At 55.8% G+C, this 23492-nt stretch overlaps 8 protein-coding genes across 8 annotated transcripts; 6 read left to right on the top strand and 2 right to left on the bottom strand.

Moving 5' to 3' along the window:
* Positions 1–146: 146 nt before the first annotated feature.
* VDAG_09624 (peroxisomal-coenzyme A synthetase) lies at positions 147–5228 on the top strand (the record flags this gene model as incomplete). Its single annotated transcript, XM_009658585.1, has 2 exons — positions 147–4990; positions 5048–5228. The coding sequence occupies 2 exons, from the start codon at positions 147–149 to the stop codon at positions 5226–5228; spliced, it is 5025 nt and encodes a 1674-aa protein (XP_009656880.1).
* Positions 5229–6440: 1212 nt separating this feature from the next.
* VDAG_09625 (uncharacterized protein) lies at positions 6441–6716 on the bottom strand (the record flags this gene model as incomplete). The annotated part of the gene is made up of 1 exon (XM_009658586.1): positions 6441–6716. The coding sequence occupies one exon, from the start codon at positions 6714–6716 to the stop codon at positions 6441–6443; it is 276 nt and encodes a 91-aa protein (XP_009656881.1).
* A 2158-nt stretch (positions 6717–8874) lies between these two features.
* On the bottom strand, positions 8875–12642 carry VDAG_09626 (subtilisin Carlsberg; the record flags this gene model as incomplete). The annotated part of the gene is made up of 1 exon (XM_009658587.1): positions 8875–12642. One exon carries the CDS (start codon positions 12640–12642, stop codon positions 8875–8877), a length of 3768 nt encoding a protein of 1255 aa, XP_009656882.1.
* Positions 12643–15673: 3031 nt separating this feature from the next.
* Positions 15674–17348, top strand: VDAG_09627 (Dtr1p; the record flags this gene model as incomplete). Its single annotated transcript, XM_009658588.1, has 6 exons — positions 15674–16039; positions 16100–16142; positions 16206–16258; positions 16311–16616; positions 16674–17100; positions 17158–17348. The coding sequence occupies 6 exons, from the start codon at positions 15674–15676 to the stop codon at positions 17346–17348; spliced, it is 1386 nt and encodes a 461-aa protein (XP_009656883.1).
* A 172-nt stretch (positions 17349–17520) lies between these two features.
* On the top strand, positions 17521–18480 carry VDAG_09628 (uncharacterized protein; the record flags this gene model as incomplete). Its single annotated transcript, XM_009658589.1, has 1 exon — positions 17521–18480. The coding sequence occupies one exon, from the start codon at positions 17521–17523 to the stop codon at positions 18478–18480; it is 960 nt and encodes a 319-aa protein (XP_009656884.1).
* Positions 18481–19066: 586 nt separating this feature from the next.
* Positions 19067–19732, top strand: VDAG_09629 (uncharacterized protein; the record flags this gene model as incomplete). Its single annotated transcript, XM_009658590.1, has 1 exon — positions 19067–19732. The coding sequence occupies one exon, from the start codon at positions 19067–19069 to the stop codon at positions 19730–19732; it is 666 nt and encodes a 221-aa protein (XP_009656885.1).
* A 973-nt stretch (positions 19733–20705) lies between these two features.
* On the top strand, positions 20706–22281 carry VDAG_09630 (uncharacterized protein; the record flags this gene model as incomplete). The annotated part of the gene is made up of 3 exons (XM_009658591.1): positions 20706–20981; positions 21113–21514; positions 21583–22281. The coding sequence occupies 3 exons, from the start codon at positions 20706–20708 to the stop codon at positions 22279–22281; spliced, it is 1377 nt and encodes a 458-aa protein (XP_009656886.1).
* Positions 22282–22621: 340 nt separating this feature from the next.
* Positions 22622–23462, top strand: VDAG_09631 (mitochondrial import receptor subunit tom-22; the record flags this gene model as incomplete). Its single annotated transcript, XM_009658592.1, has 2 exons — positions 22622–22901; positions 22966–23462. The coding sequence occupies 2 exons, from the start codon at positions 22622–22624 to the stop codon at positions 23460–23462; spliced, it is 777 nt and encodes a 258-aa protein (XP_009656887.1).
* Between the last annotated feature and the right edge of the window lie 30 nt (positions 23463–23492).

Genomic DNA, 23492 nt, shown 5'->3' on the forward strand with positions numbered 1-23492 from the left:
AAAGACCGAGACTCTTTCACGACAGAGTCTAGATCGACTATCCGAGACCCGAAGTACCAAAGTCCAGACCATCCGCCAGGCCGGACCCTTCTCGACCATTCTTCACAACCTTGAGACAGAGACAACGACATCCAACACCAACCGAAATGCGCCAGACGCAGTCCAGGGAGCTTGCGGGCAGGCTGCGACAGCTGTACAGCTCAGCCCCTGATACCGTCGTGACTTCTTCCGTCTTTCGCAACCTGGCCCAGGAGGCCAGCCAGGGCTCGCTGGATCGTGCCACTCTTCTCGCCTCCATCCCCGCCCCTCTCACACCCTCTGATCGACCTCTTCAACTCTTGCACCGCATCCTCCTAGACCTTCCCGGCCCATGGTCCACCTTTGACCTCATTCAATGCCATGCTCGCCTCATCAAGTTCATGCCCGAGTCGGCCAAGGCGACAAGTGCCGGCGACTCCACTGGCCTGATCAAGGAAGTTGAGGATCTGATCAAGCAGTCCTATCAGTCTTTCGCGCAGTTTCTTGGACACAGTTCCAAGCCGGCTCTGCGCTCAACTAAAGCCAAGGACTTTATAACACACTCCGGCCTACACAGCTTCGTTGATAGCTTTGCTGTGCCTGTCAAGACCCAGAAGGGTAGGAGTAAACCCGTTGTCGCCATTGCTCTTCCCAACGGCCCGTTGCTGGCGGCGGTCTGCATTGCGACGACGACCTACTATACCGCGTCCCCCATCAACCCGGCAGCTGGAGCAGTGCAGTTCCAGGCAGATGTTCTCCAGGCTGGCGCTGGGTGCATTCTCACGACACCTGATGATTACGACAGGCTGCAGCTCAGCGACAACTGGGTCAGCGAGCATGGCATCGAAATCGCCTTTGTCGAATCAAATGGCGATGACATTCGACTTCAAGACATCAAGGGCCGGCCCTTGAAGATCAAGCAGCCCAAGCCAAATCATCCTGATGACATCAGTCTCATCCTCTTCACCAGTGGTACATCTGGCACCAAGAAGGTGGTCCCGCTCACTGTCCACTCCATTGTCGCCGGTATCGTCTTCGTCATGGACTCGTGGGGATTGACCTCCGACGATGTCTGCCTGAACATGATGCCCTTGTACCACGTTGGCGGCCTGGTCCGCAACATCTTCGCTCCCATGTTCTCCGGAGGCTCCACTGTCTGCTGCGCTGCCTTTGATCCGAGCCTCTTCTGGGATGTCGTCGAAGACATCAATCCTACCTGGTACTACGCCTCGCCGTCTATGCACTCCGTCATCCTGGCGGAAGCTCCTTCAAGGGCCAAGGCGCTCAAGAACAACAAGATTCGACTGGCTTGCAATGCCGCTGGCGGCCTTTTGCCCTCCCTCGCAGTTCAACTTCGAGACACGTTTGATTGCATTGTTCTCCCAAGCTATGGAATGACTGAGTGCATGCCGATCTCGACCCCACTATTGGATTACAAGCTCGACCGCCCTGGCACTTCGGGCCTGTCCACTGGGCCCGAGATGACCGTGCTGGATTGGTCCGATGAAAAGGTCCGTCCTGGTGCCGTTGGCCGCGTTTGCGTCCGCGGCGAGCCGGTCTTCCACGGCTACCTCAAGTCCGATGGATCTCTCGATAAGTCACCATTCAACAAACATGGCTGGTTCGATACCGGTGATCTCGGCTACCTCGACGCTGATGGCTACCTGTACATTACTGGTCGCAGTAAGGAGGTCATTAACCGTGGTGGAGAGCTCATCTCTCCCTTTGAGGTTGAGAATGCCATCATGGCTGCTGCCGGGGCTGTTGATTCACCCATCTCAGGTCGTGTCACACAGGCCCTTGCCTTCTCCCTCACCCACGACGTCTTGCAGGAGGTTGTTGCCATTGCGTTGGTAACCCCTCAAGACAAGCATCGAATTGACCTCAAGACATTGCACGAGGCACTCCGCTCTTCGCTTCAGCAGGTCAAGTGGCCCGTCCTGATCACGTACATGGACGACCTGCCCAAGAAAAACAACAAAGTCCTACGCATCAAGCTCGGAGAGCGTCTCAACATCCCGGAGATTACAGATGACGCTCCCTACCTGGCTAGGCATTGGACTGGTGTCTGCCCTCCCCCGGACACTGACCTCAAAGTCCCGATCGCTTCCGCTCCGTGTGAGGTAGATTGCGGCGCTGTCATGGGGGTCATCCGATCTGCTCTGCCCAAAGACTTCCAGTCCCACGTTCGTGTTCACGAAGGGAACACCGAGGCTTTCCTCGCCCCGAAGGCGACAGCGAAGCATGTTGAACCGCTTGATCCCGATTGGGCTGGCCACATGAAGCGTTTTATCTCGTTGTCTGTTCACAACTACATGGTTCCGAACAAGGTGCATCTGCTTGCAGAGCCTTTGCCGCGAGACCTCAATGGCGATGTGGACGAGGAGGCACTGCAGGACATTCTTGACAAGCTCGAGGAAGAGTCAATGGGTAAGCTGGGCGGTTCGACTGAAGGACGTGTTCTTCAAGCCTTCGCTTCGATTCTCGCCTGCAGCGCTACCGATATCGAGCCCACTGCCGATTTCTTTGACCTCGGCGGTGACTCCCTGAGAGCTGGCAAGCTCATGTCGGCGCTTCGAAACGACTTCAACGTCAACCTGCCTATCAGCTTGATCTTCAGCCAGGGCACACCTAAAGCCCTCTCTGCCCACATCGACGACCTGCTCAAGTCGGCACCCAGCGCGGACCAGATGGAGAGCAACACAGAAGGCTGTGCGAAGACCAACAGCTCAACAAATCCGTTCCTCATGTTACTCCAGCTGTTGCCCCTGGTGGTTTTGTATCCCATGCGCCGCGCTTTCCAGTGGACCATCTTCATCCTCGCTCTCAGCTACACTCAGAGCTGGGTCACTAACATGTCGGTCCCCGGTCGTCTCCTCAACCTCACCATCTCCATCATGTTTGCCCAGGTGGCCGTTCGCGCCGTCGCACCCTTCATCGGCATCGCCACCAAGTGGCTCGTCATCGGTCGTTACCGTGAAGGCCTCTACCCAATGTGGGGTCTCTACCACACCCGTTGGTGGATTGTCCAGAAGACTGTGTCCATCTGCGGAAAGGGTTTCTTCAACACGAACGAGTCTACCAAGCGTCTGTATCTTCGCATGATGGGCGCTCGCATTGGCAAGGGCGTCAAGGTCAACGGCACATCTCTCGGCGAGTGGGATCTTCTGGATATTCGCGATGGCGCTACGCTCGGAAAGTGCACATGTCGCCCCTTCGCTGCTGAGGGTAACACGTCAATGTACCTGGGTCGTATCGTCATTGGAGAGAACGTCTCTGTCGGCGTCGCTTCGATCATTGCTCCAGGCTCTTACGTGCCCGCAGACACTTGCATTGGTCTCAACTCTTCCAGCTGGGAGCAGCAGGATGCTGATGAGTCGTACCGCGACCTGACGGCCAGCCGCGCTCCCAAGCCTCACTGGGCCATGTCGATTTTCTTCACCACACCCATCCTGCTCATCGCCTGGTTCTTGGCACTGACTCCCTGGCTCGGCGGTCTGGTCGGCATGGTGCTTAATCAGCCATTGGACAATAACTCGCCTCTACGTGACATCCTCAACTGGTTTACGCAGCCCGAGCGTGTTGGCTATCACTACCTGGCACTTGTCCTGCGTACTATGTTCAGCCCCTACATTCTCTTCGGCTTTACGGTTTTCATCAAGACCATTCTTGATGCCTGCTTCGGCAAGATGGGACCTAACCCTGTGGAGGGCCGTGGCAACGTCACCACATGGAGGGGGGCGCTCATGAACAGTCTCATGCCTGGATCCCGTCTTCACGACCTTACAGCCATGTTCGGTCAGCATTACGAGGCCACTTCAGTAGCAGTCCGTATGCTTGGTGGCAAGATTGGCAAGCGTGTCTACTGGCCTGGTACCGGTCCCGGCATTGGCGACTATCACCTGCTCGACATTGGCGACGATGTTGTGTTCGGCTCTCGTTCGCGCCTCATCACTTCTGACGGCAATGGATCTGAGAAGATTATCATCCGCGACCGTGCCATGATTGCCGATCGTGTCACCTTGCTACCTGGTGTTGAAGTTGGCCACAAGACTGTTATGGGCTCTGGTGCTTTGACTCGTCGCGGTGGCCACTACGCTGATGGTGGTACCTACGTTGGCTCCAAGGGAGGTGACGCCGTCTGCCTCTCCTCCGGTTCTGACATGTCGGAGAAGAAGGAGAAGCGCCAAAGCCAAATCCACCGCGTTGCCAGTGACGCTACTCTCATCGAGACTCGCGAGGCACCCTCAAAGAAGGCCCCCAACGTGTCCGACCATCCCATCATGGCCAGGGACTCTGACAGCGAGCACACAATCGTCAACCACGATGAGGCTTCCCCTTTCGGTCGCGCCTTTTACTTCAAGCTTGCTCCCTACAGGGTCATGGGCCCTTTTGCCATCTTTTGCTACTCGACCTTCATCACCGTCTTCACGGCCTTCTTCTGGAACGTGCCGAGCATCACCGCCATCCAGCTTGTCGACCGCATCACGCGCGAGTTCATCCCATCGTACGGCACAGCAAAGGATGCCCTCGTTCTGTACGGCATGGTGACGATTGCCATCTCGGTCCTGACCACTCTGCACGCCATCTTCGCCCTTGGCATCGTCATTGCCGCCAAGTGGATGCTCCTCGGCCGCCGCACGCCTGGGAACTACGACTGGGACAAGTCGCCCTACTGCCAGCGCTGGCAGCTCTTCCTGAACATTGAGAAGATTCGCCGCAACTGCTACCGTGGCCACGGCATTCTCGGACTTCTCACCGGCACCGAATGGATCGTCCTCTACTTCCGCGCCCTGGGTGCGACAATTGGCAAGGACTGCTGCCTCTTCGCCAACGGCAACCCCAGTCTCATGTTCACCGAGCCGGATCTGATCACTCTCGGCGATCGTGTCACCGTCGACGATGCCAGTGTCGTGGCCCACATCAACACGAGGGGCAAGTTCGACCTCAACAGGCTGCAAATTGATGACAGGTGTGTCCTTCGCACGGGCAGCCGACTGTTGAGTGGTGCGATGATGAAGAAGGACAGTTGCCTTCTCGAACATACCCTCATCATGGGTGGTGACGTTGTCGAGGAGGGATGCACGATGCAGGGCTGGCCTGCGGAGCGCTACTATGGAAAGCGCATCAACCAGGGCACTGGTCAACCAGAGGGCGGGACGAGCGATTCGGATGGTCTTCGCAGCGATGCTGAGACCATCACCGGATGAGCAATGGAAGTGGAAATACGATAAATATAATTATGATGGAAAGTAAAAAGGAAACACACCAGATTGCAAACGAAGTACGCAAGGAAAAAGGGAAACACGTCGTGCTGGTCACGCAACGGAGGGGATTCGCACATGCAGTTTGCTCAGAAAGCGTACCTTAGTTTAGTGATTTTAGTTTAGCAGATCGGATAATAACAATTGGTTTGTTTCAATACTCAAGTTTGCTACAGTGTCCCCGTGTTCCTGAATGGGTGCTGCTTTGTGGTCTTTGACCGAAGGGTCAAGCTCGGTAACCTGTAGAGGTCTACCTGCGATGACCTGACGTTCTTGCTGGGATACAGTTGAACATGAGTCCGTTTCTCTTTTGCGGGATGTTTATGACGAGGACGAGGTCTGTGGATATACGTGCGTGGCAGAGTAGCTATCGGCGTCGACTGGAGAAGACTAGACTGGCGAGGCTTTGGGGTCGTCCAGTGCGCGGCAGCGTCAAAGAACTGTCGAACGACATCGATAGCGCGGAAGAAAGTTCGAGGTGAAGGCCCCCGAAGAATGCCTTCCTAGCAGGTGCCACTATGTCACGTATACTGGGCCATGACTTCGCTTCAGGCCTGATATATAGCCGGCATGGCAGCATGTACGGGCTCTTTGGGCTGTTTGCTCCACAAGTGCCATCACGGTACACTACAACCGTGGTTCAGCTAAGTATTTGGCGGCATTTTGTAGCCTGGTCCCGAAGAGATCCGGATGGCAACGGTGCATAGTGGCCAAGCACATCATCCAAGAACAATTTAAAAACCATGTACCAACAGTCATCCGCGTCCATATGGAGAAAAGACTACTTTCGAACACAGTATTCGTGGTAAGTCAAGAGACTTCAGAGCGCTAGTCTCGTGGCAGAGGAGAGTCTGAGCCTTCAAGCAAGTATGTTTCAATCGTCGCCTGAAATGCCGGCATGCTTTCCTTTAGTTCGTCTGTGTCTTGAGGATTCGTTCTCAGGTGTTTAATATTTCCCGCACTGAGGGGCATTCCGTGACGGAGTCGCGCTCGGATAAGTTGTAGGCGATGTTGATTGTCTTGGGGTGCTCGTGTTCTGATGGATTGCTTGGAAGACGTAATTGTCTGTATTCTCGCGCGGACTTGTGGCGGGAGGGGGGAATTGATGGGTTGTCTACGAAGCGGCGTTAGTCGAAGGAGGTCAACGGGAATTAGCACCTACAGTTGGCTTCCCGTCCATTCGTACCACTGAACCGGTATCTCATCAGCGGTATGCGGACCATTATCAACAAGAAAATAGCAACGGCGGTTGTCGTAACCGAAAAGGGCACCGTAGGTAAACCATCGATCCTGTTGGGGGTCAAAGTCGCGGTTCCATACTTCCTGGCAGATCTTGTTTTTCAACACGTTGCACTTATCATTGTAGCTGTCGCCTTGGACCAGATGCGTTTTCGAGCGGACAAGCACACGGGTGATTGTTGGCTCGATGGCCATTGCTGGGTGATGCGAGCAAGCAGGGGATCAAAGGTTGGATTATGAGGGTAAGGAATTGGGCCAGGTGCATGTGACCACTGGGAGGGATCTGCCGCTAAGGAAATGCATGACGGGGCTTACATAGCGCAGAGGCCTTTAACGATTCATCGAGAATTCAACTGCGGGGAGGCGATCATATGAGCGAATCGAGGTTCGGTGATATGTTTAGTACCACGAATGGCGACACAGGCCATCCACTATATCTACGACAACAGCTTGTCAAAATAGACTTTCTTCACTCTAGCGGATGGAATAGAGGATAGCCAATTTCAATGTGGACCCAAACTACTGTCTTTTGCTGCAGATCGTCCCTGCGGTCCTCTCTCAACGTATCAGTGATCACTTCACATCTCTGATGTTTAAATCTCCGTACCTCATGGCACTAAGTAGGTCGGTCGCTACCACACTTCGGCGGCGAGGCACCTGTATTGCACGCCATCGCTGCGCTTTTTTTCTTACACCTGGCGGTTCTCACCTCATGACATACGTCGCTCACCGCTTCAGAGTCTGTCGCCTCCTGATTGATGGCCCCCCTCTTACGGTCAAACCGTCTATACCTTCTTCTATGGGCTGACGCAAGTGCACTCAGTCCCATTCTTTGGTACATCGCCCGGTCATGTCCTCAGTCTCATGGTCTGCGTCCCCGTCGTAGTTCGCACACTGATCCGAGCCTTGTTGATTCGCTCCAGGATGCGCGTCACTCCAGTCAGCACAAGGATTATAACACTTAATGTCAAGTGAGAACATCCCCAGCGAAGCCACACTTCTTCACACATTGTGGGTGTGCGTCGTAGCCTAGCCTGATAGTATAATACATGCTGGTCAACATATGCCAAAGATCCTGGACTTTTGTAAGAAACTTACAATTTTGTATCGTTGGGAAGGAACTTCGAGTGATTCCTGAATCTGGCGCCCATCATAAGTGGTCGGAAAGGCTGGCTTTCCCAACTCGACTCAAAGCCAAGTGCTCTTCCCCGAGGCCTTGGAGGTCGCCGACGATGAGGACGAGGCTGCCGACCCCAGTACTTCGGTGTCTTCGTTCTCCGACCGCCTGGATTTTCTCGGCGAGTCCTCCGTGGCTTCGGCGAGGTGAGCTGACCCTTTTGAACCAGTCGATGATGACGCCGCCAACGTTCTCTTGTCCCAAGCAGGCGGTCGGTCAAGGGCTAAGGGTTACGAGAACTATATATATATAGGCTTCTGAGAGCCAGAGTTCAGATGTATTCCGACCCCCTACCTATCTTCTGATTGCCTGCGGACCACGTGTGGAAGACCTCCTCACTCCGCTCTAACAACGCTTTGACAGATATGTCCCGTCCAACGACCACACTACCGTGACATGCCGCCGCGCCCTTTCCTTACAGCGAAGACTTGTAGTCCACCCACTGGTTCTAGCCGCGCCTCCAAGGTGCAGCCTGCTTCCAAGATAGGCGTCGCCCCCGAGGCCAGCTCGCTGGAAGCGTCCCGCCCCTCCCGTGGTCTCCGGCACCCCCGCGAAAAAGGCTCGCCACACTCCGCAGAAGGTTATGCGCAGCATCAAACCAGCTGGCCGATCCGCACAGGGCGGCCGGAACTCGGGCGGCCAACCGGCGATATCGCCCCAGAGTTCAGTGATTGGTGGCTTTGCCAGTAACAGCGACCAGGGTCAGGATGAACTAGCCGGCAGTGATTCCCCTGTGGTGTTGGAGGAGGGTCAAGAATTGGTGAGGCGCGCTGTGTAGCGGGTGAGGCGCGCAAGGAGGTCTCGTGCTCTCCCTGGCCTGCGGCGGTGGCAGACTAATTCGGGCTGCGTATTGGCTCCCCTGAGTAGCGCTTGGCGGCCATTTGCGACGAAAAACCGACGGAGGTGGTCGTTCTGGCTATGGAGAAGGGAAAACCGTGTGATAGCTACCTTTTCATCACCTGGCGCTGGAGTACGGCTGAGGCGCGAGCAAGCTAATGGTTTGTGGGACTGATTCGCCCATCATACTGATGTATGTTGGATGTGTTTGGCGATGTTGCAAGTTCAAGTCACTGCAATATAGGCATATCAGATCGGTGTGAAGAAAGCTTCTTCAAAATTTATCCCCTTCGCGGCATTAGAGTTTACGCATCCGAAAAATCACATCTACGTATGGGGTCACCCAACTTTCGCCACTAGCTCATCCCTGGCGGGGATTCCCCTTCCCGAAAAGTGGTCAAATTCGGCAGTGGTCGTGCGAGGATTCTTCTCAAACTTGACAGCCTTGTAATCATACAGCACCATCGTCCCGTTTGTCAGCTGCACGTCGAGGGCGTACACAAACTCAAATGTCCACGCGTTCCAGTTACCTTGAATTCCGGCGACCGTGAAGCGAAGGACCTCGTTGCCCTTCAGAGTGTTTTGGTACTTGGCTCGGTACCTCTTTGTCTGGCACAGGTCGGTCGAGGCCTCGGTCACGTCGGTGATGCTGCGCATGCGCTGGTCGCCGCACGAAGCGCGTCCAACGTAGACGCCCGACTGGTCGCAGACGAATCCGTCAATGGTGTTCAGTGACGTCTCGAGCTGCACCCAGTCCCAGGGGCCGTGCGAAGCAGGGACCTCAATGTCGGCCGAGAACAGGGTTGTGCCGTCGTACGGGATCATAGACAGGCGCTCGTAGACCTCTGTACGGTCAACGGCCGTGTGGTAGATTGTCGACTGCAAGACGGCGCCGCCCGCGACGGGAAACTCGACGACGTACGTGCCAGGCTTCATAGCCCTTGCAAAGTCAGGGTCGAAACGGCACATGACGTAAAAGTCGCCGCGCATGTTCTTGTGCCATGTTGCCCACTCGCCGGTCGGAAAGCTGTAGATGCGCGTCTCTTTGTTAAAGGTTGTCCGACCGAGAGAGCTCCCCGAGGTCGAGAGGGTGGCTCCGTCGGCCACATCGACAATCTCCTCTGGGATGGCAAACTGCACGACCGAGTTTGCGGGCACAGGACGGGGAATATCGATCAGGATGTGAAGTTCCATCCAGACTGAAGCATCTGCTAGCATGGGCGAAGGGTCTTGATGACGCTGAAGGCGAAGGGATGAGACGACGCCCTCGAGTCCGGTGGGTTCGGCAGCCACGTCAAGTGTTGTCGTGCTGCCGGGCACTGATGTCGCGTCTTCGGTAACGGTGGATGACGGCGCGCTCGTAGTGGCAGAGGATACGACGGCCTCGGTTGTAGACGTCACATCGGCTGTGGTGGCCGAAGGTGCCTGCGAAGAGGGCACGGCAGCGGTAGAAGCTGCATCCAGGGTTGTCGTGGTCGAGCCAGATTCCGGAACGGGATCATCACCAAGCTGGACCGAGAAGGAGTCTGATAGGTACAATTGCCAGTCCTTAGGGTCCGAGGCATCGCCAAAGATACGCAAGGCACGTGATAAGATACGGTAGCGACCAGAAGGAATGGCCGTGCCGTTGGCGAGACTTCGGAACGTGACGAATGAACCTTGGGAGAAACGGACAACCTCCCGCATGGGGAAATCCATGGGGCTCCAACCGATAACAGGCTGCTGACGGATGGGCCCGTACCAGGCATCCGACCCGACAGCGGCGACAGGCGGGTAGACAAACTGGTCTGTTGTGTAGTCTTCTCCGACAATGTCGATGGAGAACTCGTACGTGCCGTAACGAAAGGCGAACCAGATCTCAGGCGATCCCCCCTCAGCAGCCCGGTACGGCTTACCAGTGTAGTCTACCGGGTGTAGCTCGCCAGTGTTTTGATCATAATAGTAGACTTCTGCGCCGTGATGGAGGGCGCCCCATTCATAGGTCGATGCCTCGACGCCCAGGTAGGGAATCGAGATTGCTTGGTCGTTGGATCCTTGAAGAACAATCTTGCCAGACCACAAGGCACCACTATCTTTGGAATCATCCGGGGAAGCAAACGTAACTTCGAACTCCTGAGTGGCACCAGCGGGTACAGTAACGAGTTGGGGAGCATCCACAGAGACGGCGGCATCGGTAAGGGGAGGATAGTACGTGTTCACGTACCAAAGGACGTTCCTTGAAGACACGGTCGAAGAGGGCACGTGCGTGATGTTGAAAACTACCTCTTCGTTACCGTTGTTTTGAACGCGGATCGTGTGAGTGTTAACACGATTGTCGGTATCGTTGAGGTGCAGCGCCGGTTCTGAGAGCAGCACAACCTCGTGGTTGAAAACACTGGCAACGTTGATGAGCCCAGCGCCCTGCTGGGCCACTGGTCCATTCTGAGCAAGGACCTTTTTGTCAGAGTCAGAGTATGCTGGCAGAGTCTGCGATGTTGAAACGAGGCGGCGAATGAACTCGTCCTTGTCCTTCTTAGCGTGGGCATAGTAGAGCGCGGCCACGCCGGCGACGTAGGGGGTGGAAAAGGATGTGCCCGAGGACACGGCAAACCTGCCATCGGGGAAAGCACCATAAACGAAACCTCCAGGAGCCGAGATCAGAGGAGCCAAGTCATTCTCGTATGAGGGGCCCCAGGACGAAAATTCCGAGACGTGTCCGGCGCTGGGGATCTCGGTATCATCGCCCGAGATAGGGTCGGCATCAGCGTTGATAACCAACCTGAATGTGTGGCCCTCGGCAGCCTGGGCGCGCGCCCAGTCACCTACCGACGCGGCTACGATGGCGAAGAGCTTGATGTCTCCCCAAAAGTTCTCCGCAAAATCGACATCGTAATAAAAGCCCTGGTTGTACGCATCAAAAACAAGAGCGTAGTCATAGCCCCTATTAACGATAGTCCTTCCAGCCCAGCTACTAGGGCAGACACCGCGCTTGGAGAGAACAGCCGCTCCCTCGTTTGCGAAGCTCTGGATGTTACACGAGTCGCCAGTGTCGAGCGTGAGCTCAGCGTCTAGCGTCTCGTTATACTTGAAGCCAGTAGGTGTCACATAGGAGATGTTGAGGGACTCGCCGCTCGATGAGACAATGCGGGCAGGCCAGGCAAGTGTTTGGTCAGCTTCGACTGAGCCGACTGACACAACACCTTGACCAACAGCGGGAGAGCTGGCAAAGCAAGGGCCCTTCTGGCCGTCGTTGCCAGCAGCGGTGATGACGAGTCTGTCTTGAGCCACCTCGCTGGCGACGCGTGCCGTCACAGCATAGCGGTAGCCGGTTTTACTGCCCACTGACATGGAGATAATGTCACAGTTGTCTGCGTCGGCTGCGAGCAGACCCTTGAGAACAAGGTCGGTACTCGTAGTGGTGTCGCATCCAAAGATCTTGTACATGTATATCTCGGCCCCAGGGGCGACGCCGTGATAATCTTTATTGTTGGCGACGATGACGGAGGAGACAAAGGTGCCGTGACCAGTACAGTCCTCGAGACTATCGGAACCATCGAAGAGGTTCTTGCCGCCAGCGATGTTGTCCTTGAGCGCTGGGTGATTGACGTCAATGCCGCTGTCGATGACACAGACTCGCTGCCCAGCGCCAGTGAAGTCGCGGTCGTGCACCTCCTTGGCGTGGGTAAAAGTGTGAGGATTCCACTCAGGAGAGCCGCTCGTCGTCTCAAAGGAGACGTTGAGAGAGATGTGGTGCACAGGCCAGACATTGGCGACGCCGGGGATGTTCTTGATGTCGTCGATGATGGTGGTGTCGTTCTCGAGAGAGACCTCAACCGTGCCACCGTCGAAACGGTTCGAGAGGCCGGAGAAGTCTTCCTTGACCGTGGCGTCGTAGCCAAGTGAGTTGATATCTTGTACAACGGCTTCGACCCCAGACTCGTCACGGGTGCGAGCACGGCGGCCCTGGCCGCCTGGCTGGAGCTCGATGATGTAACGGCCAGGAACGACGCCGCTATCTTCGGTGGAGAGAGCCTTTCTGCCGTTGACGAAGCCAGTATCCTGTGCAGAGGAAGGGCAGGTAGCGGCGGCGAACAAGGCCGCCCGGATGGCGGTGCGCCAGCGAGCCATGACTTGACTGAGGCAGCAGCTGGTGGTTTAGGTGAGCCTGTGTGCCGTGGAATACGGGAGCACCAGTAAATGGGCTTTTGGAGGTTCGCTAGGCGATGCGAAGTAGGCTTGAACGACATGCTACTCCCCTTGTTCTCATGGTTCTCATGGGCTCTATTTATACATGTGAATGATCTGTCCCTCACCAACAGGATTGTCGGACCGCCGAGACCAGAATGCAGCCGAGGGACCCGTGAGCCGATGAGAGCGAGCATACTTCACGATGCTGCGGGATTTCGGGGAACAAGGGGGCCTGTTGTGCCTTGCAGGTAGCCACGCAGCTGGACTTGCAGACGGAGACCCGCGCACCCAGTCATGATACGAGACGGAGAAACCGAACTGATGCGATCTTATCAGATCAACTCTTTCTGCTCTAAGTGGAGCGCCATGTGTGGTGCTACCCCAGACTACCCTGACCCATGCGTGGCAAGCGCTGAGACCGTTAGACAATATGAGCCGACTCATTCAATTAGCCTCCAGCTAGCTCAGGTCCAGAAGGAATAGTTACTTGTCTGACTCCCGCCACACGGGTCGTCAAGTCTTGGCCCTGCGAGGGCCCCTGTTTCGGGGGCCACGCGAGGCATTGACGAGCTCCGGGCTAGTTATATCCGAGCTGTTCGCCGACGTCGGCAGTGTAGTCTAGGTTCGCGAAACACAGTACCTACTTGTCTCGGTAAGCTGATTGTGTGATCATGCGGACTCTCGACCGATGACAGGGATGAGGCATGGGCAGACTTACTATGTACCTTCATCAACCTGGCTACGTAAGTTAAGATAAGGTAGGGTAAGTAAGTGTGCGACGAGTCAACGGTGCCCACCACTTCACGTAGGTCTGCTTGTCGTCGGCACACACGCCCAAGAAGATCAGTTGATTGTGTGCATCCTGTGCGTGTGTATGATGTGTCGATCGTGAGTCGACCGAAGATTACAGCTTCCTCTGGGCTTCTTTGACAGTGAATGTTGACGGGAAAGATTCAAGAAACGGGCAACGCCAGGATCCTGGCTGCGGCTCATTTGTGATGAAGTCAGATGATCAGCTGTCCTACGTGGAGTCGTGGCCTCGGAACCCCATGCGGGTGACTGTGCAAGCTCTACTCGTGGGTTCGTGGACCCTGTTCTCCTGAGCAGGGCACTCCGTGTGGGTCGTGCATGGCGGTAAAGTGCCTAACGTCGCTCAGAGTTCGATCCTGCATTCCAAGATCCGATGTTAGGTGTTTGCAGTGCGCCGAAGGTCCCAGAACGATTGTTCCGAGGTACATAAAAAAAAACGTCAGAGTTCAGACGTGCGACACCTCAGATATCAATCCAAGCATAGATGCAAGACACATCGACTTGAAGCTTCACATGGCCCGTACCTTGCGGGTTTTGATGCTTGGAGGCAAACATCCACAACCGGATTCAGCATGTTATGCTTCTGCCACGGCACACACTCCTCCGGCCGGTCACTGGCTACCTCATTACCACTGATAATCCTATCCTGTTGAACTGCAACCAAAGCGTCCAAAGCTTCTAGGCTAGGAACATGACCATGCTTCAGGTTGAAGACACTGACGTGCCGCCAGGTGAAACAAAGCCAACTATCCCAACTCGACTACAAGGGTCAAGTGAAAAGAGCAAAAGAAGAAAGCCAAGGCTCGAGTGATGCTCCGTGCCGATTCTGCTGGATAGACATACCCGACACAAAGTCCGGCTGCAGATCAACAACGTTGTTTTTCATTTCTCCGCAGTGCCGCTTCAAATATCCAGCGCGGCTGCGTACCGCTTGAGAGCCTGCAGTAGTAGAACGAGCTTCCTCCACGTTCTTCCTGACCCCTTCGCCGCTAAGCATTCGAGTTTGATCACAAACCTCAAATCGAGCGTTCTAGTCTAAGTTCTCACGCGGTTTAGAATTTCAATCCTTAGGCTCCATTGGTTGCCGTCGTTCCTGAGCACACGTTGAACTATGGATGGTGAAGAAGCCCTGGTCTCTGCAGAATATTGTTGCGGCTCCCCATGTCAAGAAACTGCTTGAGCAGCCGCAGCATGGACGTGCGGGGTTCGCCATGTTTGAGTGTTGCTGATTTGAATATCGTTTGCCGCACCGCAGGTTGAACCCTCAACCCCTTTTAACATGTCAAATTCCCTGAAATAATTACACAGAACAAGATCAAGCAGCAACCAATTTGCGTTAATTATCAAAACATCTCATGTCACATTCCATGGCTCAACCCATGATGGTCGATACTTTAGGACTGAGGTGCCGCCATGTGACCTGCGCGACCAGCCTGGCAGCCCTAGGCGGCCCTGAAGCTCACTAACGATCTCCCGCAGCGTGTGAACCCCTGAACGAGTTCAAGCCTGGCCGCACAGGGCGTGGTCATTGGGCGGCACTCATGTCGCGTCATTTATCCACAATTGATTGTCTGCACCGTCGCCGGCGCGCGCAGCAGCAAGTACGTTACAGGACTTGAGCTGACTATGGGTCGTGAAGCTGGTAGGTCGTAGGGCGATGGGCATGCTAGGTGTCTGCTGAACACTCTGATGACAACAGGTTCCACCTATCTAGAACAAAGTCTTCGCGAAGACATTCGTCCGGCTTATTCAATCGCCAGCACTGGTTTGGTCAGGGTCTTGGTGTTGGAGGGTAACAAGTGCGGAAAAGGGGCATGTTTTCTGTGCCTTAGCTACTAGGTACAGTGCCATATCCGAAGGTACAGGGCAGAAGGGCGCCTGGAACTCACCCATCTGTGGGAGCACACGAACCACCTGGCACAGGTGAATGCTGGGGCACTCCGCCGGCCCAGGCCAGCATCAGCTTACACCGACCAACACCTGGAACCTGCTAAAAAGGTCTTCTAGCGCCGGCTTTCGGCGCCCCATCATCGGCAACAAAGACGAAATGCCGAGCGCCGTCTGATCTCTGGTCCGAGTACAGCATCGATGACTCCTGCGAAAATCAACGCAAGCTCCAAAGCTTCTTCCCCCAACACTCTTCAGGAGCACTGAATGTGGCATGTCGACAACCACAGTTCTCGCTCCGGCGCAGGTCTATGAGCTGTCGACCTTTCGACAGCCAGAGAACAACGGTAGCACCCCGCAGACGTCCCCAGGACAGGTTGAGGATGGCCAGCGGCTCGTGGCAACAGCCTACTCCCGGTTCAGCGACATCCAGAAACAGTCGGTTGCGTGGTTCGTTGCCTTCTGCGGACTTCTGGCTTCCATGTCTACGACCAGCATTCTCTCCGCCGTGCTGGAAATCATGGAAACCTTCGACACGACAGCAACTGTTATCAACATTAGCAACGCCTTGTACCTCGTCGTCATCGGGCTGTCCAGCTGCTTTTGGGGCCCATTGGCTGACACGTTCGGCCGCAAACCAGTGGGGAAGCGTCGAGTGCATGAGTGCAGGTATGTTCGCTGACGTTGATGTGTTCGCCAGGTCTACACCGTGAGCACGACAATGTTCCTTCTGGCATCCATTGGTACAGCGCTTTCGCCGACCCTGGTTGCTTTCTTTGTTTTTCGAGCGTTGACTGCCGTTCAAGTCAGCACATTCCTCATCCTAGGTTCAAGCTGCATTTCGGACATTTACCACCCTGTCAGCTATTCGTTGTCCCATTTTGGGCTCTCAGTGCTAACACCCCCTTCAGATCGAGCGCGCGGCTGCCATGGGTTGGTTCCTTCGAGGCACACTTTTTGGTCCGGCCTTTGGTCCGATCATCTCCGGCATCATCGTCACCTACACGTCCTGGAGAATCATCTTCTGGGTGCAGGCGTCTCTGACCGGTCTAGCGTCCTTCCTCTGCTTCTTTGTCATGAAAGAAACATTGCAGACGACTCCACGACTCAGGGAACTGCGAGGTCAGGGAGTGCATGCTGCGGCTAAGACATTGTGGAAGTCGTTGAACCCAATTCTCGTTTTCCGACTGCTGAGCGAGAAGAACTTGCTCTGCGTGGTAAGTGACCCTGAACTCCGCCAAACAGAGGTTGAAGTTTGACTTACGATTTCACAGAGCCTTGCTTCGGCATCCATGGCGTTCAACATGTATTCCCTCTTGACGCCTATCCGTTACATCTTGAACCCTAGGCTGGGTCTGACCACGCCTCTGCAATCTGGCCTTCTCTATCTCGCACCAGGCGGGGGCTACCTCCTTGGTAGCCTCGTCGGCGGCCGTCTCTCCGATCATATCGTAAAGTTTTGGATGAAACGGCGTGGTTTCCGCCTTTGGGAGGATAGACTCCGTGGAAGCGTCATCTTGCTCGGCCTTGCTCTGCCTGGTTCGACATTGCTCTACGGCTGGACGGTCGATCGCGGTTTTGGAGGCATCGGCTTGCCAGTAGTGTGTATGTTCGTCCAAGGCATCAGCCAGACGAGTGCCTTTCCAAGCCTCAACACCTACATCATGGATGTCATGCAGCAAAATAGCGGCAAGGCGTCAGGTAAGGCGTGGATCTCCCCTCATCCATACCGATCAAGTCATCGCTAACAACTCCCAGCCAGTCATTACTTTGTCCGGTATGCTCTCTCAGCTGCTGCCACGGCAAGCTGCATTCCCATGATTGACGCAATCGGTATTGGATGGACGGCTACTATTTCATCTTTCATGGTGCTCGCCGGGTCTGGACTTGTACTGCTGACCATTCACTCCGGCGGTTCGTGGCGAGGAAACCAGGAACGACAAGCCTGACGTGGCCGGGGTCATTCGCTCCTTGGCCAGAACTCCTAGACAGCGGTGTCAGATGACAATGATTGGACAGTATCCAGGCAGCCACTCCCTACAGAGGTAGTGGACATAAGGGGCTCCTCCTGATGTGTATCGTTTCTCTGAGCATTCCCAACATCCACCATCATTCATCAATATGGACTCCAAAGTCCAGCCCTTTTCGCCTCGCAAGACGCGATCGCAGTCGAGACGGGTCACTTCCCAAGGTCAAGAATCGAGTGCGGCATCGGCCATCACGTCTGCTATAACCAATCGACCTGATGCGAGTCTAGGCGTCCATGACACCATCAGACTTTTGCCAGAGAAGTTGAGCGTCATCATCACTCGACTCAGGAGTGCGGACCACGGAATCCTCCTGAAGAAGCACCTTTGGCTCCGCGAATATAGTGCATCTGGCGTAGCAGGTGCTATTGCAAGAGGGCTGCGTGCCGACGCAACGCTCGTGTTTGGCCAGGAGGAAGCTGGAACCGCCATCTGCGTCGAATCTTCGGGTATTCTCCTGACGTGTGCCCATTGCGTCGCTGAGATGGAGGAAGAGCTGGATCTCGAGAGCAGTCATTGGCTTGTATTTGAATCGGGCCGGATTATTGAGGCCAAGTGCGTTGCTTGGGATGGCCGTCGAGACCTTGACTTGCTCAAGGTAGTAGCCGCACAGGGTACACTAGACCCTCAAGGCTCGGGGGGTCCAAAGCCATCCAGCCAAGGCCGTTTCAATTTTCCCTGTGCGCTGCCCGACACATCCTCCCCTCTGCTGAACGATGTTCTGGTCTGTGTCGGCCATCCAGGGAGCGAGGATCTCGAGTCTGACCAGCCAGGCGTGGCTACAGGGTACGATGTGCTGGTGATGAGCGAAGGTCGCTTCAGGGGGTACGCGGAAGGTCAGGATCTCCAGGACAATGAGGATATCGGAGCCCTCCAGCATGACTGCTGGACGTACTGGGGCCACAGCGGCGCTCCTCTTTTTCGAAAACGGTCAAAGCTTCTCGTTGGATTGCATTCGAGCTGGGGGGATGAGACGGGTAGGCGGAGGGGTGTGCCCATCGAGGCCATCTCTGAGTTTCTTGTAGTGCATAGTCAGCACATGAGTCGTAGATGACTGAACCGGTACTTTTTACCAGCTCAAGTATAGAAAAGCCCGCGTAGCTATGGTTTTGCTCGTGTACTGCGTGGATGGCGTGAAATGGGTTTGCATGGTGTCAAGATTGTGTCTCCATCGGTAGGCAGGCCTTTCTCAAGGGACAGCATCAAGCACTAGAGGAAGGCACAACAACCCGATCCTTCCCTCAGATGTCTGCACAAGGAGACCTCTTTGGAGAAATTCCCGTGCCCCTACTAGGTACCTTATTCACATCAAAGAAAACCACAGGGAACAGTAAATACAAGCTGCACTCCGCATCACTATTCAACTACATGCCCTGCCCCACGGCCTGCCGCCTGCACACCAACTTGACGACTAAGCGACGACATCATCGTGAACCTCAATGAGGGCATTTTCGACGACTAAGCAAGATATCCGTAAACCAGGCAACGGTCGAGAACGCATAAATATCTTCGTGTCTTCCTCTGAAAACTCTGATCCCGTAAGTCTCGATCTCCTTCACGTATGAGCCATCTCCATCTTCGTAGGAAACGCCATTCAGCCGATCAAACACCCTCAGCAAACTCGTCAGATTGTGATCACAATGGCTAATCCTAAGCGTTGGGTCTTCTGCAGCATCGCCACTGTTGCGGGTGTGCTGGTCATCATATCCACCTCCTTCCTCGTTGTTCTCAACAACGGCAGTACCACCAGAGCCACCATGGCCACCAGCATCACCACTACCTCCGACACCAAGATATACGGCTACTACCCTCCCCCCACCACTGGCGCCGCCGCCCAGGACGACGAGGGCTATAGCAAGACCTACACCCTTCACGAGCTCATCTACACCGGCACCGCCAAGGAGAGAATCCTCCGTGGCTTCCTCTTCGGAAGCCTGCTGGGCCTGCTCCTCGCCCTCTGCTGCTGCTGCTGGGTCCCCTTCTTCCGCGACGGCGTCCGAGACGACAACGAAGCCGGAAATACACCCCTCCCGGGCAACCGTCGTGCCCGTCGCGCCGCTGCCGCCGCCACCCGCCGCGCCAATCAGCGCACCAACAGTCGCCAGCCCCGCGAGGGCCCCGACGGCATTGAGCTCGCCAACATGGCCGGTCATGCTCGCCGTGGCAACAGCGCCAACCAGGCCGTCATGTCTGGCGCTCTCCCCGCCGACCCCGAGGCCGGCGTTGCTGGCCCTTCCACCAGCAGCCTGGGACGCAGCCGCGCTGCCCTGGCCCGCGCTATGCGCAACAACCGCCGCACTGACTAAGGGGGGGAATCTGGGAGTATCACCATGAAGGATGATTCGAAATGGACAAGGAAATAGCTTCAAACGACTCGGAGTTTTGGGAGTTGAAATTGTTTTCAGAAAACACCAGTAGTCAATATCAAGTCCTTTTGCTGCCTGTAGGCTCACCAAAGCCTCCGTTCCTTGACCTTTGCTGCATATGACTGTTCTTCGGAACAAACTTTCATGCAAGAGTATTCTTGATGCCACTTAGCATCTCTTGCTGTTCATGGCCTCGTTGTCCGGTACCAGCCGTCCGGTTCGATATTCTTGCCTCCGCCTTGTGACAGTCGAAGATCCGTTACATGACAGCTTTCATCTTACCAAGGGTTCCTTTGGCAGCTGCGTTTGTCATCTCTTTCCACTAGCATGGCAATTTCTCTTTTGAATTTTCTTGTCGTCCAGCTGGAAGAAAGGGATGGATGACCGAAATGAAGTGCCGCGAGTACAGGACCACGTCCAGGTGACGTGCCGAGACATGGCCCCATGGGGAAAGAAAAGCTGCATCCCCGAGCATGACCAATGCACTGCAAAAAGTCGAGTCATTGGCAGCAGAATGTGCCCACTCGTCGGAGTCGGAGGTACCAGATTGGATCTAGCTGGCTCGCGGGGCGATCGTCGGCACCCTACCGAAGTTCAACCATGTTGACACGGCCCGTGTCGCCATATCGAGCCACTCCGGAGCCAGCACGAGGCTCCTTCGACTCACCCCGTGGCTGCAGGTGGACGCCCTGCGAGAGCCGGACTTACATCATAGTCGCGAGGGATTCTCCGTCGATGGCAAGGGCTAAGGCGGGCCTTGGCGGGCCTTCCGCAACCCAGTGCTTAGACTCCGACGAGGTTGTGTAGCACAGGAATAGGAAGCACCATAAGAGGCGACCGATAGCCGCCTGTACTCAGTGAAAGTGTAATACGCCTACTCGTATTCATCCCCACCTCTGTCATCTGGTACACCATGACGACCACTTCATCAACCGTCGAGCTCGAGTCGGTCGACTACCAGCATGCCCTGCCACTCAAGGATGTCGGCGGCCTTGCCTCTGAGGGTCGGCGTCTGGGATCACACGAGGGACCCAGGGACGCTGACATGGGCGTGAGGGACAGCTTGCCGGCGCCCACGACATCGACGCCTGTCGTAGAGAGCTGGAAATACCCTCGCTCCAATTTGTTCCGCGTCGCAGCTACGTTCTGGAGTTTCCTCGTCTGTGGCGCCAACGATGCTGCCTACGGTGTATGTTTCTTGTTCGCCCACCTGCCATACCACAGCTAACACCCTTCGCAGGCATTGATTCCCTATGTAAGCAACAGCTGCGCCCCGAGAATGGCCAGAACAGACTGGTTGACTGACTGCCTGCCCACTAGCTCGAATCCTACTACAAGCTTGACTACATTATCGTGTCTCTCCTCTTCCTGTCGCCCTTTGTCGGATATGTCCTCTCTGCCATCTTCAACAACTGGCTGCACATCAAGTTTGGCCAGCGAGGCGTTGCAGTGCTCTGCGGCGCCTGCCATCTGGTCGCATACATCATCGTTTCCCAGCATCCGCCTTACCCTGTCCTCGTCGTCGTGTATGCCCTTGCCGGTTTCGGCAATGGCATTGGCGATGCTGCGTGGAACGCGTTCATTGGCAACCTGGCAAATGCAAACGAAACACTGGGGTTCCTGCATGCCCTGTACGGCGTCGGAGGAACCATCAGCCCCCTCATCGCAACGACAATGATCACGGAGGGTGGTCTTGAGTGGTACCACTTCTACTATGTCATGGTATGCGTCACCTCGCCCCATTCTGCAGTTCAGGCGTGATTGGGACGACAGATACTGACACGACACAGATTGGCATGAGCGTCGTCGAGCTGGTCGTCTGCACAGCTGCCTTCTGGAAGAACACGGCAGCCAGCTACCACGAGACGACACAGACGAACAACGACGACAACACGGGGCTGCGCGCGGCCCTCTTCTCGCGGCCCTACGCACGCGTGACCTGGATCTGCGCCGCCTTCCTCCTCGCCTACGTCGGCGTCGAGGTCTCGCTCGGCGGCTGGATCGTCCAGTTCATGATCCGCGTGCGCAACGCCGACCGCTTTCCCGCCGGCATGACGTCCGTCGGCTTCTGGCTGGGCCTGACCGTCGGCCGCGTCGTGCTCGGCTTCGTGACGCCGCGGCTGGGCGTCAAGGTCGCCGTTGCCGTCTACCTGCCCGCGACCATGGCGCTCGAGCTCGTCTTCTGGCTCGTGCCGCAGTTTTACGTCTCGGCCGTCGCCATCGCGCTGCAGGGTTTCTTCCTGGGCCCGCTGTTCCCTGCCGTCATTGTCGCGGCGACGAAGCTGCTGCCGAGACACCTGCATGTGAGCACCATTGGATTTGCGGCGGCCTTTGGAGGCAGCGGTGCCGCCGTGCTGCCGTTTGCTGTTGGTGCCATTGCGCAGGCCAAGGGCGTCCAGGTGTTGCAGCCGATTGTTCTGGCCATGCTGGTGGTGCTGTTGGGGCTCTGGTTCTGCCTGCCCAGGTTTGGGTTAGCAAAGAGGGATTAGTACCTGCCCAGCAACGAGGGATTAGATGGTGGTTGTCATTATTTTTTCGCAAAACATCGGGTATAATCAAGCAGGTAGATTGAAATGCTTCATTCAATGGCGATCACTGTTGGACATTGTATTCACTGTTATGTTGCCTGACTGTGCGTGGTTGCTTGTGAAAGGTGAATGGATTGTAGGCTGAAAGAGGAAGGAAAGAGCAGACAGAAAAGCGGGTCTGCTGCAATGCCATTTCTCACAATCAAAAGGCCCGTGCACATCCATCACGGGACTTCATTTTTCCGATATCACGCACGGACCAAGTTCTTCCAACGCTAGCAGACCAAAATTTTGAGCCACGATGGATCCACAGCCCGAATCTATCACCTTCGACGCGGCCTGCCTCCTTGCTTGGAAGAACAAGTTCCGACATCACGATACCACCATCTACACCCGCCTCTTCGGACTCCACCCCTATCTGCGTCTCAACAAGACCGAAGTTGCCAGCGACCTCCTTCCCCGAATCCACAGAAACACCCCCTACACCGTCAAAATGGTCCAGCTTGTCGAGGTCGAGGACGAGCACTTCCAGGGCAACCCCAACGTCATCCAGGACGACGATGCCGACTTCACCGACACTGGTACGTCCTGTCATCCATGGCCTCATGGACTTCATCGAGTGGTCTCTGGACGAGCTTCATTGAGCTTCAAATAAGCTCATCGACCCCGGCTCCCAGCTCGATGACGTGACGTCTGATGCTTCGGCCATCACCCCTATCATCCTTCTCATCACTAACCACGTATCCCTCTTCCCAGACTCTGAGATCTCCGCCGACAGCGATTTTGATCCCTCCGAAGAGACCCTCGCCGAGCGCCTCGCCGCCCTGAAGGACATCATCCCGCCGACAACCCGCGGCTGGATCGGCTCCCAGGTCAACACGGGCGCGAGCATCGTCCAGAACACATGGTACTACGGCTCGCGCACCCTCTGGCTTGTCTGCGCCACGGCGCTCATGATCGGTGTCCCCCTCGCTACGTGCTGGGCCGAAGACCAGCAGATTGAGGGCATGGAGCGCGAGTACCGCATGCGCGAGATGGGCGGCGAGCTGCTGACCGCCGGCGAGGGCCAGGAGGGCAGCACCGCCGACATGCTGGGCGAGTCCCTGGGTGCTGGCAAGGCCGAGGCCCGCCCGTCGCTGTAAACGTATTCACCTCTCGCATCCAATCGAAGG

The sequence above is a fragment of the Verticillium dahliae genome, genomic scaffold (genome assembly GCF_000150675.1).
Source record: "Verticillium dahliae VdLs.17 supercont1.28 genomic scaffold, whole genome shotgun sequence".
Taxonomy (NCBI): Eukaryota; Fungi; Ascomycota; class Sordariomycetes; order Glomerellales; family Plectosphaerellaceae; genus Verticillium; species Verticillium dahliae.